Here is an 18633-nt window from a genome sequence, read left to right on the forward strand (position 1 = left end):
ACAAGGTGGGTGAGGTAATATCTTTTATTAGACCAATGTCTGTTGGTGAGAGAGACAAACTTTAGAGTTTACACAGGTGTCTGTGAGCTCTGGTATGCTCAAAAATTTGTCTCTCTTACCAATAGACGTTGGTCCAATAAAAGATATTACCTCACCTATCTTGTCTCTCTAATGTCTATATATAGTAATTCATTGCACTATCAGGGACAGATTCTCAGCTGGATACAGCTAAAGGGGAGTGATGGGGCAAAAGGGAGATAGATAAAGCTCCCTGGTTCTGAGGCCAGTGCTATGTTGGCTGACTATGGCCCCCGCATGGGACCATCTGTCAGCCATAGAGAAGCAGAGTGCTATTGATCATATATGCCTCTCCCCCAATTTCAGTGTGGCAAGGGTTCTAGATATGCTAGCTCTGCACACACTGGGGATTTCACCAAGATGGGGGAATTCTAAGAAAGTGAGATCCACCTGGTTTCTGCTCCTTTTACCCTGCTAGAGCAGTACAAGGGGAATGGAGTGTGCCACAAAATGTATCTCCATGTATCTAGCCTGGTTTCTGTAAAGTGCTTTGAGATATCTTTAGCAAGAAAGGCACTATATAAAACCAAAGTGGTTTACTATGTCTTGTATAAATAGAAATACTTATTTCTTCATTGCTTGACATGATAATAAAGTATTAAAAGAGAGACATTCCATTCTCTCATTCAAGAAAAAAATGGGGAGAATGACTGACTCACTTTGATAGATATGATCAGCTACTAGATGTATCCCTCCAGTTCACAACAGCAACTGATAGGGAGGACCAGAATATCCCTTTTGGATTAAAAAAATAACAGATTAAAAGGATACTTCAGAATAAGGATGTCTAAATTGCAATTTAGCATCCCAGCATGAATTTTTAGTGTGATCAGAAACCTGTATGTTTTCAATTAATGGGGATGTTGCATATGTGAATAAAGAAAATTTTGCCCAACAGCTACAAGAGCTTATGATTTCTAATGACCCAACACAGCTGATTGCATATAGTGCCAGCAATCTGCTGAGATGTAAAAGATCCTTTTCATGCAATGCCAAGTGGTAGCATGAGACAACAGATAAAATCAGCAGAAAAATGCATATAGACAGAATGAGTGTGTGTCACAGGTTTTCGGTCCTGAATTCCTGTAGTGGAAATAACATACGAGAGAGAGGCCATTCAGTAGGGGTGTAAGAAGATGCAGTCATCTGACTGATATAAACGTATACATAAAAATGGTGCAGTATACAAGTCTAACAGTATTTTACGTCACTTGTACTGTAATCATGTCTGTGAGTCCTAGAATGGACTGATATTCATGTTGTTGACATTGCAATTTGTAATTATATGCAATAAAGAATTTCAACAAAACAAACAGAACAGAAATTATATCCACAAGAGATATCTGATGCATTCAGAGACAAATCTATCATGGACATAATGTCTCCTCATTCAGTAATGGAAAGCTGATCTTCTAAAGGTAAAAGCTGAAGTCCATATAGATCCTGATAAGTGCATCCAGTATGACATCTATACATATGTGTCACCAGTATGTCATATATTCAATTTGTTAATGAACTATCCTGCAAGTATACCTTATTACCCCTCAAGGAGCAATAACCCATATATTGGCATCAATAACAGCTACTTTCAGGGTCAGAGAAGAAAAGGTGCAGTTTAAAGTTTTTTGTAAGCTTTACTTTGCTCACTTCTTGCTTTTCCTTTTTTGGCAGTGCTAATTTTTATGACATAGTGATTGTGGGGCTTGGTCCTAACTACACCTCTCTTATGGAAGGTCACAACCACTTTTTCTATAATGGCAGTGTAATTTATGTGTATGTAAAGCATGTTCCCAACAATATATACTAAACAAATAAATAACTAAACTAAACAAACAAATAATAATAAATGATCATTAATAATTTCAAGCACTCAGATACCAAGGTGAAGAGTGAAGTATGAAATCCTAAGCAGAATAGAGCAGTGGTTCTCAACCTGTGGCCTGCCTGAGGCCCAATCAGCGCACAGCTGCGGCCCATGTGACATCCTCAGGGCCATACAGATAGTATATCTTTATGTGTGAATGCTGCCCACATAACACAGAGAGAGCTGAATATGCAGCCCCCAATAGTAAATAGGTTGAGAACCACTGGACTAGAGTGTATGTACTGAGCAGAAGTACATGTATTATTTTTATTTACAGTATATAGCACCATAAATAGATATGCCCAGCTCTGTACAACAGGGAAGGTGTGCTAAATGATTAATAGATACCTGACCTGAAGTGATTATATTCTAACACTGGTCTGATACAGCACAGAAACAAAGTTGCAGAAGGTCATTTTATTCAGAACTTGTCACAGAGTAGGTGTTTTAAGGATTTTTTAAAGCAGTTGAGGAAACATTGTCTATGTTAATTGCTACTAACCATAATGTGAGAAAGATGGAAGCAAACAGCAAGGAAGCAATGGGGATAAATGGATGCATAGAAGTGGCACACAGGAAGAATAGAGGCAGGTCAAGAGATAAGATCAGAGGTCTATATGGCAACCAAATGTTGAGTGCCTCAAAGCTGAAACCTGTAGTCATTCATAGATTTTTAAAGCTAAACGGAACTGTTATGATCACCTAATCTGACCACCTGCATATCATAGGCTGTAGAATTTCACCCACTAATTCTTGCCTAAGGCCCACAACTTTTGACTGGGCTGCAGCACCTTTTAGAAAGACATCTGGCTGTGACGGAATTGTTACAGAGGCACTTGAATGTTATGTTTCTCAGGGAGGGGAGCGGCAGGCGGGCAGAATGCAATGCTCCCCTTAAATACCAGGGGGTCAAAACCTGGACAAGGCCCAAATGCAGGCCCTGGCGCTCCATGTCATGGCCGCGCTCGTTTCAGCACCCCTCTAGCAGAGGCAGACAGCAGCTCCCGCCACACCGCACGCCATCTTGCTCCAGGCGGCCTCACCCTGTCACACTAGGGGGGAATCAGCGTCATCTCTGTGGGGCAGCTGCATTTTTACACACAGTCTGCAGGCGCGTAACCCAGCGCCACGAGGGAGCTGGGCCGCTCTGGGCAGCCCCGTCTCAAGCGCCGCTCGCCGAACCCTGGGGCTCGCTTGGCAGCGCACGTCACAGCCTGCGTGTGTCCAGAGCCGGGCAGAAGCGCCGCGGGTGGGGGGAGGGGGGCCCTGTCCTTTGCCCCTCCCCCCACGGCCACACCCTGCCTTGGCAGCGTTTTAGCTCAGCCACCTCGAGTCCGCCGCGACAGACGGCCCAGGGCGGGCTCCACCGCGATCCTCCCACCCAGCAGGGGTGGGGGCTACAGGGGCACGCGGACCCGGCCTGGGGAGCGCACGAGCTGTGCGCTGCAGCTACTGCCCTGTCACAGGAGAAGAAACCACCACGCTGGCGCAACCCCGGCAACTCCCCCGCCCCCACGGCCCGCACATGCGTACTGAAAATAACGCTCCAGCTCGCCGCTTACCCCTTCCCCTTCCTTCAATCCGATTGTCTTTAGGCGCATGCGCAGACAGATGCTCCAAGTCCGCCTGGCCGCCGCAAATTCCCACCTTCAAGCGGCGCGAGCTAGGCGTCAGCCCCGCCCAGAGAGACAGGATTCAAGCAGCGCATGCGCAGCATGGCCAGCCCACACCCCGGAACTATACTGTCCTCCCCTCCCCCCCCCCCACATCCCGTTGTTGTTTCCGATGTCGCGCGTGCGCAAAGTAAAATGAGGCCGCTGCTGCTGCCGCCGCCGCCGCCGTCGCCAGCAGTTGCATCTCTCTGAACGTTTAGCGCGGGAAGTCGGCCGCGCGGGAGCAGCAGCAGGTTGCCAGCCCAAGTTCTAGTTAACGCGCGGAACAGGAGCCGCCGCCATGACCTCGGCGCTTGAGAACTACATCAACCGTATCCTTCCGCCGGAGGGGCCTGTGTGCCTCTGGGAGCCGGTGCCCAGGCCGCGGGAGGCAGGGAGGCAGGCAGGCGCGCGCGGGGGCCGACGGCGCCCTTCCTCGCTCCCTCCGGGGGTCGGTTGCTGCTGCTGTGAGCCCCGCGTGGGAGCCCCTCCGCCCAGCGCGCGCACACGCGGGCTCAGCCCGGCCGTGGGGCTGTGCGGGGAGGGGTTGGGCAAGTGCTGCCTGCGGTGCCATAGGGAGACCTGCCGGTGCTGTCTGGTGTGTGGCAGCGCTGCCTAGGGGGCAGAGCACTGGGCTGGGGTTCAGGAGATCAGGTTTGGTTCTTGGCTCTGCCACTGCCATGCTGGGTGACCTGGGGGGAGTCACTTTTCTTCCCCCTGCCTCAATTTCCCCATCTGTGAAATGGGGATAATGGCAGTGACCCGCTCTGTGGCTGAAAACGCCGGATCTGAACAGATCAGGGCACCACGCTGAAGCAACATGCAGTCAAATGGCAAATAAGGCATAAACTTTTAGCAGTGAGAGTGATTCCCTTCTGGAACAAGCCACCAAGGAGCGAGGTGGATGCTCCATTTCTTCTTCTTTGGGTAATATGCTTTAGCCCAACACAAGTTGTGGTGCTTAGTACAGGGGTGTTATGTGACATAACGGTCAGACTAAATGATCTGATGATCCGTTCTGGTCTTAAATTCAGTGAATCTATGGACAAAATAAATAGCCCAGAGTCAGATAATGTAATGGGTTGGCATATCGAAAACTCTTTACGTAGCTGAGGCTATATTGATAAAGGAAAATGCTTCACTCTACTCAATAATAATATTTGGGAGTCTACTGCTTTGTGAGAGTAGATTTGAGGAGGGGAGGGAGAGGAGGCCAGTGGGGGATAAACCTTTAGGAACTCCTAATCTGATTTGATAAATCTATATAGTCAGTCCCTTGAGGTAAAGGCCACTTTAGTATATGGCTCTCCTGTGGTTAGGAAAAAGGAAAGCTCTTTGACGCTGGTTTGACAGAACAGAAACATTAACCCAGACCACTGCTAATTTCAGAAGTTGATTTCATCAGTCAGTTAACACCTTTCTTTAACAACTTTTTGAATAAGCAACTCTTAAAGCACAAAGTTAATATCTTTAATAATAGTTTATATTACAGATTTGTGTTAAACATAATACCTTCATCTTGTTTTAAACTGTGAATATATGTTCTCTTTAAACATTTCCTTGACTGTACTGTTAGGTACTGTTGCAGTAATTACTTCTGATGGAAGAATGATTGTGGTGAATATAAAATTAGTACTTTGTAAATAGTGTTGTTTGAATTATGTGGGTTTTTGAAAACTCACTAGAGCATTCAACGTCTAATGGCAAATGCCGCAAACAAATAACAAGGCATAGAAACTGCTCGTCTTGAGCATTGTTCATCTTTCCTATAGAACCTAAATAACCTTTTTTTTTTTTTTTTAAAGAGACGACATTTTAAAAATCTTGTCAATTTAAAAACAAGTTTCAGATACAATTTAACATGAGCAATCTTCTTCCTGTGTTTTAAATGATTTTTCCCTTCCTTGTTGGGGTGTGAAATACTCAAACAACCAGGGAAGACTAACTATACAGCAGAAATGTTGAAATTGGCTATCTGTAAGGTGCTGTCAAATGCACAAAATACACTTGAAATAAAGTAACTTTCCCTCTAATATTTAAACAACAGTAATCTTAATTCCTGCTTGTAATGTGCAGTAGCAAATGATCATTTTAAAATAGCTCTGCTTTCAAGTTCTGATTTCTAACAGTACGTTTACTCAGCTTTAAAGCTCAGTAAAATCTGTATAGAACATCTATAATATACTGCTGCCTGGGATGTTCTTGTGAGCTAAGATGAAAAACTTTTTAAATGAAAATTTCCAGTGAAAGACTATTGGAATACTCTAATTTTTGTGTGCTTTTCAGGGAACCCTCAAAGGTTTTGATCAAACCATCAACTTGATTTTGGATGAAAGCCATGAACGAGTGTTCAGTTCTTCACAAGGAGTTGAACAAGTAGTATTGGGATTGTACATTGTTAGAGGAGATAATGTGTAAGTACAGCTTATTCTTTTCTAAACCAATCAAATCAGAATTAGTTAAAAATGTTTTTAATGAAAGCTGGGATGATGCAAGATGTCAATTGATAGCCCTAGAGACCCAAAGTCCTCTTTATCCACAGGTTCATAACAGACAGTAGCATCAAACTAGTCTCATAATGGGCAAACATTTGTAGAATGGCTAAAGTAGTTTAGTCTCCAGTTTACGGATTGCTTACTGAAACTGTCAAGAAGGGTCCCAGTTAGTCATAGATGGGATGGAGATATGTACAGTTATCTGCTAGAAAGCAAGGAAGACATTTTACAAAGGCTCCAAGTAGTCAACAGAGGGTTTAGTTTTTGGTCAGTAACAGGTTTAGTCATACTCAAACTGGTAACTTAGAGGTGAAAAGGAATTGTACACTTCAGACCTGGTGACCTGAAATAAAAACTGTAACATAACTTACTTCTGGATTTAGGACTCATTATTTATTTGTATTACCATAGTGCCTTTGTCATGGACCAGGACCCCTTGTGCTAAGGGCTGTACACACGCATAACAAAAAGGCCATCCCTGCCAAAGAACTTCCAATCTAAGCATAAGATGAGACAGCAGATGGGGCAGTACAAGGAAACAATGAAACAATATTGGTCAACATGATAAGAGCAGTTTAAGCATTGTTTAATATTCTGTAGGTATCACAGAAAAGAGGAATTAAGTAGAGTGGATGAAGTTTTTCAGATGAACAGTTCATTTGCCAAAAAATGCAATTTTGAGTCTACCAAAAATATTTGTCATTTGCTGAATATTTTCAACTAAACTGAAAAATGTGAAACGTTTTTGGTAATGTCAAACAGAATGCTTGATTTTCATTAAAAAAAATTTTTTTTAAAATTTTTCTGGCATTTTGACCAAATTCACAAAATGGCTGGAGGAGGAGCCTCCATTATTACTGTTAGGCCAGTCACCTGGGATGTGCACAGACCCAGGTTCAGATCATTGCTCCTATTGCAGAAGAGTGCCCTAGCCACTGGGTTGTGGAGTGTTCTGATATAGGGTTTTCTCAATCTACCTTCAAGTCGTTCCACTTTTTTGTTAATAATTAGTCATTGGAGCAGGGATTTGAACTTGGGTCTCCCACATCCCAGGTGAGTGCCCCAACTACCAGGCTGTAGAATCATGCTTACTTTTTCCCTGGACCAATGACTGTACATTGTTATTCATAGATTTTCATGATAATAATGAAGTCATTGGCCCAGGGAAAGAGCATGAGAATAACTTCACAGCCTTGCAGTTAGAACACTATTCTAGGATGTGAGAGACCAAGTTCAAATCCAGTAACTATTTAGTATTAGACAGATTTCATCCAAACTGTACATTTTGATGCTTAAACAACTATCTTTTCAGGCTTCTAGTTTGCCAAATGCTAGCAGAATATACTTAACATTCAAATTTTTTTTGCTCCAAACGTAAAATCTACAGGGAAAAATTACTGAAGCTTTGTAATTCTGTAGTCACAAATCTCATTCTGGAATAGCAAATCGCTATATTTGTGTTTTTCCATCTTGTTTCAAAATGGGACAATTTCTACAAATGATATTTAATCTATTTTCTTACTTATAGTGCAGTCATTGGGGAAATTGATGAAGAGACGGATTCAGCACTTGACTTGGGGAATATTCGAGCAGAACCTTTGAACTCAGTTGCACACTGAAAAGGAGAAACACAAGGATGCACAAGGACTTTGTAAACTTTGGCTGTACAGAACTATTTAAAAACAGCATGAAGAATTTTTACAAATTGTTATAACTTGGTTGGGCCACACTTTTATGAACGTGTTGTAGTTTGATATGTAAATTAAAATATCTACATTTTATTGAAGTCTCATAATTTCACTGCAAAGTATACACACAGGTAACATTAGCATTTAATTTCAGTAGCAGATGACACTTTATACATACGAGACACTTCAACGGCTCTTGAATGGCACTTGTGAAGTAGAAACGTAAATCACTACTCTTAAAGGAGAAGTGTGCTTTACTGTGTTGATTCATAAGTTAGACTGCATAAACATAAGTCAATTTAACCTCTACCAACAAGTAACATGTTTTAGTTACACATGTTGGACAAATGTATTTCTGATTGTGAGTGCAGGATTGAAAGTCTAATACTAGGATCCTTGTTAACTAACCTATACATGGAAGCTTCATGATGCAAGTTTCCAAAGTATTGCAGACTTGCCTTTATCAAGTTAAGGGGACTATTACACTCTTCTGGTAATCACGATACATCTGCATGTATTTTGTTTATTAAACCATTCCAGAAATTGCACCAATTCACAAACCACAGCACTGATAACTTCAGTGCACCTCTGTGGTGGTGGTGAATATCAGTTTGCAAAATAACATAACTTGTGACTTGTATTAACATATGAGAGGCTATTATACTGGTAAGAGCTTGTGAACAGGGCACTTAAAGTGAGTAGTCAGATGGAAGGAAGACTATAAAATTCCAGAACAAAACTGATTCTTGTCCTTTACTCTAAACAATCCGTCTTGTATCTTAAAGTTTGGGGAAGAGCTGAATAAAGAGAATGAATTGTTTATTTGCTAATGTGTAACTTTTTTATTAAGCATTAGTTTTTTTACATATTGCTGACATGGGCTAATATCAGAATAAAACAAATTGTTCATTTTTCACTAAAATGAAGTATTAGGGTTTTTTAAACAAGGAGGAACTTATTTAACTGTTAAATTAACTCACAAGAAAATAGCTTATCAAGCTTAGAAATACCCTTTTCTAAGTGAAAGAAATATTAAAATACAAGTTTCACTTAGAAAGATCATTAGCGTTGGAGAAAAAGACTACGTAACCATAGCTTGGCCTCTTATACAGCAGGAAACATGGAATTAAGTTCAACCTACTTTAAAATATGCATTGTTGTTTTTCTCAGTACACTAAACACTTCTGATCTGCTGAACTTCCCCAACATGGGAGGATGAGGCAGACCTGCACTGAGGTGATTGTGCAGCAATTGATGTGTTGTGCTGCATAAAACTAATCTTTATTATAGCCCATCAACAGGCCTGGTGTCCACTCCTGAAATAAGATAGTACTCCCAAAAATACAAGTTCTTTTCAGAATGATACTGCCTGTAGTTTTATGCACTGATCTTAAGGAATATCTACTAGAATATGAAACTTTTCATGACAAGGTCACTGATTTGAAGCCATTTAGGGTGAATACTTCCCATTCAATTTACAATGGAACCTGGTTCTCCAGGCTTGCAACACCTAGTTTATTTTCTGAATCTTTTGTCATTGTGGTTTGTAAAAGCAGGTAGAATGTTGGACCTGTGTGTTCTAACACTATTTTTTCCTTTGCAGTTTTTCTGTTCTTCCTCTTTCTAGAGAAAGCCAGAACAGATGTCAGGTAAGAGACAAACTGGGCTTTGACTGCAATTACTGGAAGTCATTACTATCTGATGGCCTATGCAAAAAGTCATCTTAATGAAGTTCATAGTGAACAGAAATCTGTATAACAAAAACTACCGCTTACTATGGGAACTATTGACAATATCAGCAAAGAGACCAAGCACTAATAACATGAAAACTGAACTACATTCTCACCAAGTTAGAGATGAGATAGATTAAGAGGGAATTACTGGGAAATTTATGTTGTGTATGCTGGCAAAACAGGTGTGCCAAGAGTCCCTCACCTGAACCACCCCCATCATCTTTCCCCTACCACCCCTCCCCATTTCTCTCTCATGACCCTCCACCCCACCACCATTACAACCCCAATTCCTCTCCCTCTAGTCTTCTACTCACTAATACCCCCTCCCCAAGAAGCATTCACAAATCTTTTTCCCCAAGACTTGGATTACGTTCCCCCCAAAATAAAGTTGCCATCCATGATTTGTAAATCACCGAAACCTCCAGTCATTCACTCCAAAACTTTTGTCTTAGGTGAGGGCTTATGATTAATTTCACAGAGTCCAAGACAGGCACTGTGACCATCTAGTCTGACCTACTGAATAACACAGGCCAGAGAATTTCCTCCCAAATAATTCCTAGAACATATCTTTTAGAAAAAATCCAATTTTGATTTAAAAATTGTCAATGATGGAGAATCCACCACTACCTTTGGGTATGTTGTTCCAGTGATTAATTACTCTCACCGTTAAAAGTATATGCTTTAGTTCCTGTCTGAACATTTCTAGTTTCAACTTCCAGCCATTGAAGCGTGTTATACCTTTCTCTGCTAGATTGAAGAGCCCATATTAAGTAAGTATTTGTTCCCCATATAGATACTTAAAGACTCTAATCAAGTCACCCCTTAACTGTCTCTTTGTTAAGCTAAATAGATTGAGCTCTGTCACACTACAGCATGTTTTCTAATCATTCCTGAAGCTCTTCTCTGAACAATCTCCAATTTATCAATACCCTTTGTGAATGGGTACTAGAACTGGATAGAGTCACACCAGTGCCAAATACAGAGGTAAAATAACCTCTACTACTACAAAATTCCCTGCCCTGTTTATGCATCCCAGGATTGTATTAGCTCTTTTGACCACAGCATCACACTGGAAGCTCATGTTCCACCACAACTCCCAAATCTTTTTCAGAGTCACTGCTTCCCAAGATTGAGTCTCCCACTCTGTGAATGTGGCCTACATTCTTTGTAGAAGTATGTATATAGCCATATTAAAATGCATGTTGTTTGCTTGTGCCCAGTTTTCCAAGTCATCTAGATTACTCTGAATCAAGGGCCTGTCCTCTTCATTATTTACCACTTCTCAATTTTTTGTGTCATCTGCAAACTTTATCAGTGATGATTTTATTTTTTTTCTTTCAGGGCACTGATAAAGATGAATAGTGTGGGCCTGGGGCCAAGCACCGATCCCTGCAGGACCCCACTGGAAACAGATCCTTTTGATGATGATGATGATGATTCCCCATTTACAGTTACATTTTGAGACCTCTGAGCCGGTTTTTAATCCATTTTTTAGCATTTTAGTTTTTTTAATCAAAATGCCATGTGGCACCAAATCAAACACCTTACCAATGTCTAAGCTACTCCATTATCTTGCTTGGGATCAGTGTCAGGCTGCGTGCCTCTCCCAGGTCCCCAGCCACACAACTGATCTCAGCATAGCCAAAGAGAAATTTCAAGGGGGATGACATCTGCATTGACCTTTTAAATGTTGGTAAATGAGACAATCTGAAGTTATTGTTGTCCCTTTCCTTGAACATGCAAGTAAATTCTGCATGAATTAACCCCTGATAATTATATAGCAAACAACACAATCACAAACAGATGAAAATATTCATAAATTATTACAGACATCTTCAGAGTCTGATCTCTGCCCAAAGACCTGAAAAAATTCACGTGGTATCATTTGTACGCTGTCTTCCTGGGGCTGGATATCTCTTGTGCATTGGGGAAAGCCATTGCCCAGACTGTTGTTTGGCCTGCAGTGTCCTCATGCCTTGGGCTTGAAAGGATAGACATATTTAGTTCCTAGCCTTCCTCATGACAGAAGCAGTACAAGCCAGATCTTCAAATCCATTTTCTGGTCAGGCCCTGTGCAGACAAAACAAATTTTAAACGTCCCTAAAGTGCCCAGCATCATTACTGGGTTTTGAGTCAGACCACTAAGTCTAGTTTCACTTCCAGATCTGCTCCAGTGCTAAGGAGGCTGGTTTTGTCATCTGCACCTTTATCTCAGGGCATGTAAGGTGCGGGGAAATTCAATGCCTTTGCTTGGGAAAAAACTTGCTGGTGCTAACAGTGCAGGTTTTTCAGTGCTAGAGTCTCTCCCATTGTTCTGGAAGTTTCCAGGTAAGTGCCTTTGTTAGTGCTAAACTTTCCTCAGATCTTGGTGCTCCATCAGACCTAAAGTTTGCTGCAGGGCTTAGGCGGCGGGTGTCGGCTCGTACAGGCAACCCGGCCAGCTCCGCATGTCCTTGCGTTATAAATCCTGCCGCCGAAATTTGTGCAACGGCGGCCAGGATTCAACGGAGAGTACCGCTACCCCCTTTTTTCTCGAGTACTACTTGGGTCAGGACTAGTGGTACTTGACCTGCCCCGACTGGTACTGGGGAAAAAAAGGTTGAGAGCCGCTGGCCTAGATAATATATTGCCAAGTAAGAACCTACTTTGATGCTCTGTGCCTGGTCCAGAGAGCTATGGCTAGAATTATAGAATAGGTGCCTCTATGCACACATACAGTGATGGCTGGAGAGAGCGCAGGGTTGACCAACAAAGTTAGCAGACACACTGAACTGTTCCAGAAGTAAACAGTAATAGACACACTTTGTTGTTCTGCTTAACCTTGGAATGAAACAATATTTTTAGTGTATCTGGGGCTATAGAATGCTACTTCCAATAGGCAGTGATCCCAAAGCATCCATCCTTGATTTTTCACTGGTGCACAGGAAAAAGATGAACTTCTGCAGGCAATGGATTGAAGAGTTTTGTTACCCATATGGCAGCAGTAGACAGCAATCCCTCTAATGCTATGGCTGGTCTAATGCTGACTCTCAACATCTCTGCTCCAGCAGCCAGTGTCTGGAAATTTCAGCTCCCTCTTACCAAGAGGTAATAAAAAGCAGTGACATGGTGTTTTTAAGCAAATATAACTTTTTAAAACAGGCACTATAAAGAGAGAGAGAAAGAGTGTGACAAATGTGGCTATAGGCGAGACAGAGAGGGAAGCTAAAGAGACGAAGGGGATGGTCAGCTGGGATCTGGTCCTAGGTGTACATATAGGCCAGATTTACATTCTCTGTGCAAATTCCTGCCACTGTAAGCAAGGGGCAAGTGCATCTGTGTTAGTGAAATCCCCGGGGCCCATACTTCCTAGAGCAGCATGGATGTGGGGCTCCCAAGTGACCAAGCTTTTAACAGATGGAAGGGTGAGGGGTGAGTATGGGTTAACCACCTCTGGAGTAAAAATATGGGAACCCATTTGCGGATGCCCAAGGGCCATAGCAACAACGTCCTGCTTAGGGACTTGCAGAAACCATCCCCAGCTGTACAATAAAACACACTTTAAAAACTTTCTTGGTCGCCTACTGTAAATGTGTGCCATCTTCCCAAGGTAACCATGAGTGATGTCAGCCTGCTGATGGTTACAGAGGCAGAAAGAGAGGATTTGCTATAAGCATCTGGCTACAGGCCTGGCCCTTATGCTGCTATGCTGTGTTCCGCAATGATGCCTGCACAATTAACAACAGAGTGTGGCAGGGGGAAGTGTCCTATCGCAGTGGAAGAAATAAGGCTGCCCTCTCAAAAAACCTTCTCCAAAGGATTGCAGAGTACCTGCATGAAAGTTTCCTGGAGATATGCATGGAGGATTCTCGGAGCATCCCTGTGCATATAAATAATCTTTTCCAGGATGAACCCTGTGCTTAACCACACCAGGTATGAGGAACCACAGCCCCACTGCCACACACACCACCTTTTCCCACTGGTACAAGATTCTGGACAGGGGATATAACCAAAGACATGCAATTTGCAGTACATACTAACCAGATGTGCCTTCCCAGGCATCCCAATCAGTCATGGTTTCCTGCGTCTGGATGGGCTGCTCCTGTGTTGCAAACAGCTCCTGGCTTTCAGGGAGAAGGGATACCACACTCGCCTACCCCTCCTCATCATCCTCCTCATCCACGGACTCGTCCTCATTCATCCTGGACTCGGATTCCCCAGAGGTATCAACGCTGCGTGGTGGCATAGTGGTAAGGTCTTCGTCGAGAATCACATGCAGCTCCTCGTAAAAGCAGCATGTTTTGGGTGAGGAGCCAGAATGGCTGTTAGCTTCCCTAGTTTTCTGATAAGCCTGCCTCAGCTCTTTGATCTTAATGTGGCACTGCTGCATGTCGCTGTTGTGCCCTTTCTCCAGATATCTTCTCGTAGATATTCAAATTTCTTTTGCTGGCTCAGAGCTGAGCCAGAACAGACTCTTTGCCCCACAGACCAATGAGATCCAAGACCTTAGGTCGGCTCCAGGCTGGAGCATATTTGGAGTGTGCAGTCGCCATGATCAGCTGTGCTGTTAAGCTCTCTCCACACTGACCAAATAGGAAATGGGAATTCAACATTTCCCAGGGCTTGCGGGAGGAGCTATTTCTTGTTTACATGTCCACAGTGCAGCAAAGTGCAAATGTGCAGCGCGGTCAGAACAGAGCATTTTGGGATACCTCCCGGAGGCCAATGACATTGATTTATGTTGTGCTCTGCCTACACTGACGCTCATTTGACCCACAGAATTTGACTTCAGTGCTATGCCACTTGCGGAGGTAGTTTTATTAAGTTGAATTTTACCGCAATTTAGGTCGGCGGAACTGACATGCCAGTGGAGATGCATACTTTAGGGGGTTGACGTAAGTGGCATTACGTCGATCTCCATTATCAGTGTAGACCAGGCCATAGCTGTAAAGTCCAGTAATGAATTACAAGTGGCTGACTGCAAATCTAGAGAGTCAGGATTGAGTTGTCTGACTACTATCTCTACAGCAGCCCTACTTGAATGAGCTTTAACTGGTCCCTCAAGAAACAATTCTGGCAATGAATAACAAAGAGATAGCATGCATTTTCTTTGGACAAAATGCAGTGCATCTTGAATAAAGCAAAAAGCTGGACTCCTTAAAATGTCTGCTCCTGATAAAAACTAATGGACACAATCAGATACAGTTTGTGAAAGGAAGTTTCCCTGATATTTTATTTGTATAGCTATAGCCCAGGGAAATACAAATTATTTTTTAAAAGAGAGTTTGCCATGATGCAGTTTAAAAATCTGGAAGTTCATCCTAAAGAATCCTTAGCAAGCTGCCCTGATGTCACATCTTAGCAAAGAAATTAAGAGGTTTTTCTGACACTAACTATAACAGCCAGTGTATAGATAAATCAGTTAAAATTTATACAACTCATTAGCACAAAATCCCAACAATAGCTTTATGCCAAGTCATGCAAGGGACCTTCACAATGCAGTAATGTGTTTCAAATAAAATAATCACAAAATACTTAAGAGCTGATTAGCTTTTGCATACAGTTACCTAACACCAGAACAAAGGTTACAAAGTGACAGAGCAGTACATGGGCCCTTGCCATTTTCTCCTATGGTAAAACCAGAAGGAGATGGCTTAGTGGGATGAAATCTTTGTGAGCAGCCCTTCACACTTTTACAGCAATCCCATGAAGGTGGCGGGGTTTGCTGCCCCAGCAGAATAGGCCATGGGACCTGGCCCAAAGCTGGGAGTACCCAAGGTTCTATTGAAGGCCACCTGTGGAGAAGCTCTATGCTTCCACACCAGCTCTGGACCCTGCCCCATGACTCCACACATTCTGTTAGAATTACATTACCAGGGATACCTGCTTCCTGAGGTTGTCCCAGGATTGCTGAGTGGGAGATTCCATGTCCTGAATTATTTTCTCTGGGAAAATCTCTGCAGGGCCAAAAGAGGAATAAGGTACATGCCCCTCACCACTCCTCACCCCTGCCCATTCACTTTCCAAGTCTTCCTGAGGCCTGATGGTAGGCCCCAGGAGAGGCCTCCCTGGAATCCAAAGGAGGTGGGACAGTGCGCTCCTTTCAGTGTGATGTGGGGAAAATCCACATGTAGAAGGTCTCCTCTGTGGATTTCAAGAGGGCAGGCGAGGCAAAGACTGAGAAATTTCTGACCTGATCACATTCTTTTGGCAGCTTCTCTTCTCATTCATCTCTAATGGGTTAATGCCCACCCCCATGGAATTCAGAGGTGGTCCAGGTTCTTTCTGGAGGCTCCAGAACTAAGTATTGTAGGTGCAACCTAAGTACCACTCCAGGATTTCCTCATTAAATCAGGATCGTTCTGAACACGGGATGGAGTTTCTCACTTACCCCTCTGCATTCACATGAGCAGGGGAGCCACTTGCACATTCCTGGAATACTGGACATTCCAGTAATTCTGGGAATGGTGGGACCCCGTCCCCGCCGGCGTGACCTAGCACACAGGGCACCGGGGGGCGGGGGCGGGAGGAGGAGCGGGGGTGCACCATTTTAAAGAGTGTGACATCCTGCCCTTGCTAGCGTGATCTCACATGCACAGTGTGTGCAAGATCATGCTGGCAGGGGTGGAGCAGTGCGCTGTCTAGTATGGCATTGCCCATCCAATACTTGACACAAGCCCATCCAGTTTTGTCTCAGTACCAGCTGAGGATTGTCTGGTTTAAAGCTGGATGAGTGACCTGCCTACCCATGATGGTGCAGCTTTTGGGGGAGTGGAATCCTCATTTGCTTCTGTTCTGGCCATGGACTGCCTGAAGGGGCTCCTTTGCTTTAATGTGGAAGGGTGAAGTGAGAGAGAGAGAGAGAGACAGACAGACATCCTTTCCTGCCTTTCAGAGTCTGAGGCTCTCTCCTGGCAAGAGCAGGGTTTATGGCTGACAATCAGAAGGCACAATTCCCATTCTGCTGCTGCCTGAACCTGAGGCTTTTTCCCTGGCAGAGCGATGCTGAAGCTGAAATCCAGATAGGCGTAATTCCTATTACACCACAGCCTTAGGCAGGGCTGCACAGGAGATACAGACTTCTCTGAATTCTCAGACATGTTGCAGGGTCGGGAAGAAGCAGTAACTATGGTATAGAGCACTGCGAGAGACTGTGTACGAGAAAAACCCCAACAAACACTTCATTGGGTGGAGAAGGGGCTAAGCCCCCAGTTTTCATCCTACTTTTCATTAGCAATACTAATCGCTGCCTTGCAAATGTAACACTTGCCTCTGCCTTTTTTACAATCTGGAGTTTCTTACATTTGCAAGATTTAACCCTGAGTAACAAGAGAAGCCCCTGATTCATAGTGAGAGAAAGGGGAGCTGTATAGGAGACCTCCTTCTTTCTCCAGGAAGCTGAGGACCCAGTTCAGTATGGAAAAGGAGGAAATGGGAATTTTGGATTCTTTCAGTTGTCTTCTCCCTCTAGCCCTGGTCTGTTGTGGGACTTGCCCCCTAAGCTGGCTGGCTGGTAGCTTCCTCCTCGTCCTCATACTTTCTCCCCATAATCTCCTAGTCAGGCCTTTCTGCTCTGGAGTCACGGCACTTTGGGACAGGGAGGGACTCTGACATGTTGGTCCAATTCTGAGCCCCATATCCTGGCAATGCAAGGGTTGGCTGGCTGTGACCAGGCAGAGCATAATTCACTCTCTGCAGAGACAGTAAATGCTCCCATGCATAAAGAACATCACTTAGATTTAGCCAGGCATTTTCAGAAGAAGGTTAGAGGTCACAACTGCAGAAAAATGATAACTTTTAAAATATATTTTTCATGAGAAACTTAACTGGCAACTTGTTCCTCCAGCAGGTGGGACTTAAGTCCTGGAGGCTCCAACAACAACACTGGATGGCCTCCATATCAGGGTGGTCATTAACCTAATAGTGATGAATTAGGACAGAAGCTGGTCAACAGAAATAGAAGGCGGCACACAAGCGAAAAACTATTTTTTCAATTAATATTCCAACAAGGTTATAATATGCTGCTAAAGTGAACATTGTCAAGAGAAAAATTGTATCATACATCAAGACAGCTTGAGTGCAGCTACTTATTAAGAGAGTCAAGAAACTGATCTGTAATAAGATTTGAGTACAGTGGGATGGAAGATTTTTTGAATATTAATATTAAGATTTTTTATAAATGTATCCTATTTCATACAGTTTTGTGAGGGACTTCTTCAGGTGCAAGGGGAGCAACTATGCAGGCCCGGATTTAGGGGCAGGTGACCCTGGCAACTGCCTGGAGTGCTCAGTTTGGGGTGTGATGGGCTCAGGGTGCTGTGCATGAATAAAAACAGATTTACAGATACTAGCGTGCAAATTTATCATCTTATATGACAGAAATAAATCATGAATGCTAATCGTGCATCAAGGTCGTGAATGGGCTACAAATGCAATAAAAATAAGGTATTCAAAAGTTTAACAAATGGAGTGGGGGGGGGGGGGGCACCGAAGACGCTCCTTTGGGTGTCATTTGGGCTAGGGCTGACCTTGCAACCACGTGACCCTTGGGATTAGTTTGTTGTTACGTGCTTGCTTGCTCACCATGTGCTTGCTTGATTGAAGTTTATAGTGTGGTCTGTTTGGAGGGCTGTGTGCTGAGCCTAGCAGCCTGCTAGACAAGGCTGAGAGCTTCTTAACGAAGGTTCAGCTTGCCATCCTTTGATCCCTAAGTCCTTTAGGATCTCTTGATAAGGGTGCATGGCTAACTCAGGCAGAACAGGAGTTTAAAAAGCCAGCTGCTAAGCAACCTGAGGAGCTAGCGAATAGGAGTTACAAACGGGAGTTTTGCAAGGGAGTTTAGAGTAGAAATGTGAGAGCTGGTAAAGGATCTCTTGTTGTGGGCGGTGCCAGTGGTTCTCCCTTGCTGTCAATCTCTGAGGAAGGCCACACCTCCTGGCATCTGCGCCCTGTGGGGAGTCCAAAATAAAGGGTCTGTCTCCTGCCCGTAGCAGGGTGAGCCTTAGTTTCAAGTCCCGCCCCTTAGAGGGGGCGGCAAGTCAGACAAATGGGGTAGTAGTCTCTAGCCCTTTAATAGGGTGAGCATGCAGTTCAGGGCCATAACCCTAAGGCAGGGTGGGCTGGAAAAGGGGAACAGTCTCGAGC

General features: G+C 43.6%; 1 protein-coding gene across 1 annotated transcript; it reads left to right on the plus strand.

Annotated features, from left to right (window-relative positions):
• The first annotated feature begins 3721 nt into the window (after positions 1–3721).
• Positions 3722–7870, plus strand: LSM8 (LSM8 homolog, U6 small nuclear RNA associated). The gene is made up of 4 exons (XM_067564258.1): positions 3722–3926; positions 5171–5211; positions 5881–6008; positions 7618–7870. The coding sequence occupies exons 1-4, from the start codon at positions 3896–3898 to the stop codon at positions 7706–7708; spliced, it is 291 nt and encodes a 96-aa protein (XP_067420359.1). The 5' UTR covers positions 3722–3895; the 3' UTR covers positions 7709–7870.
• Positions 7871–18633: the final 10763 nt, after the last annotated feature.

Source organism: Emydura macquarii, unplaced genomic scaffold, assembly GCF_026122565.2.
Source record: "Emydura macquarii macquarii isolate MOO-44397 ecotype Brisbane River unplaced genomic scaffold, CSIRO-AGI_Emac_v2 contig_2636, whole genome shotgun sequence".
In the NCBI taxonomy this organism is placed as follows: Eukaryota; Metazoa; Chordata; order Testudines; family Chelidae; genus Emydura; species Emydura macquarii.

Excerpts from the sequence above, each read along its gene's own strand:
- LSM8 (XM_067564258.1), top strand. The coding sequence starts at position 3,896 with ATGACCTCGGCGCTTGAGAACTACATCAACC. Across the intron at positions 5,212-5,880 it reads CTGATGGAAGAATGATTGTG|GGAACCCTCAAAGGTTTTGA; the intron begins GTGAATATAAAA and ends TGTGCTTTTCAG. Across the intron at positions 6,009-7,617 it reads ATTGTTAGAGGAGATAATGT|TGCAGTCATTGGGGAAATTG; the intron begins GTAAGTACAGCT and ends TCTTACTTATAG.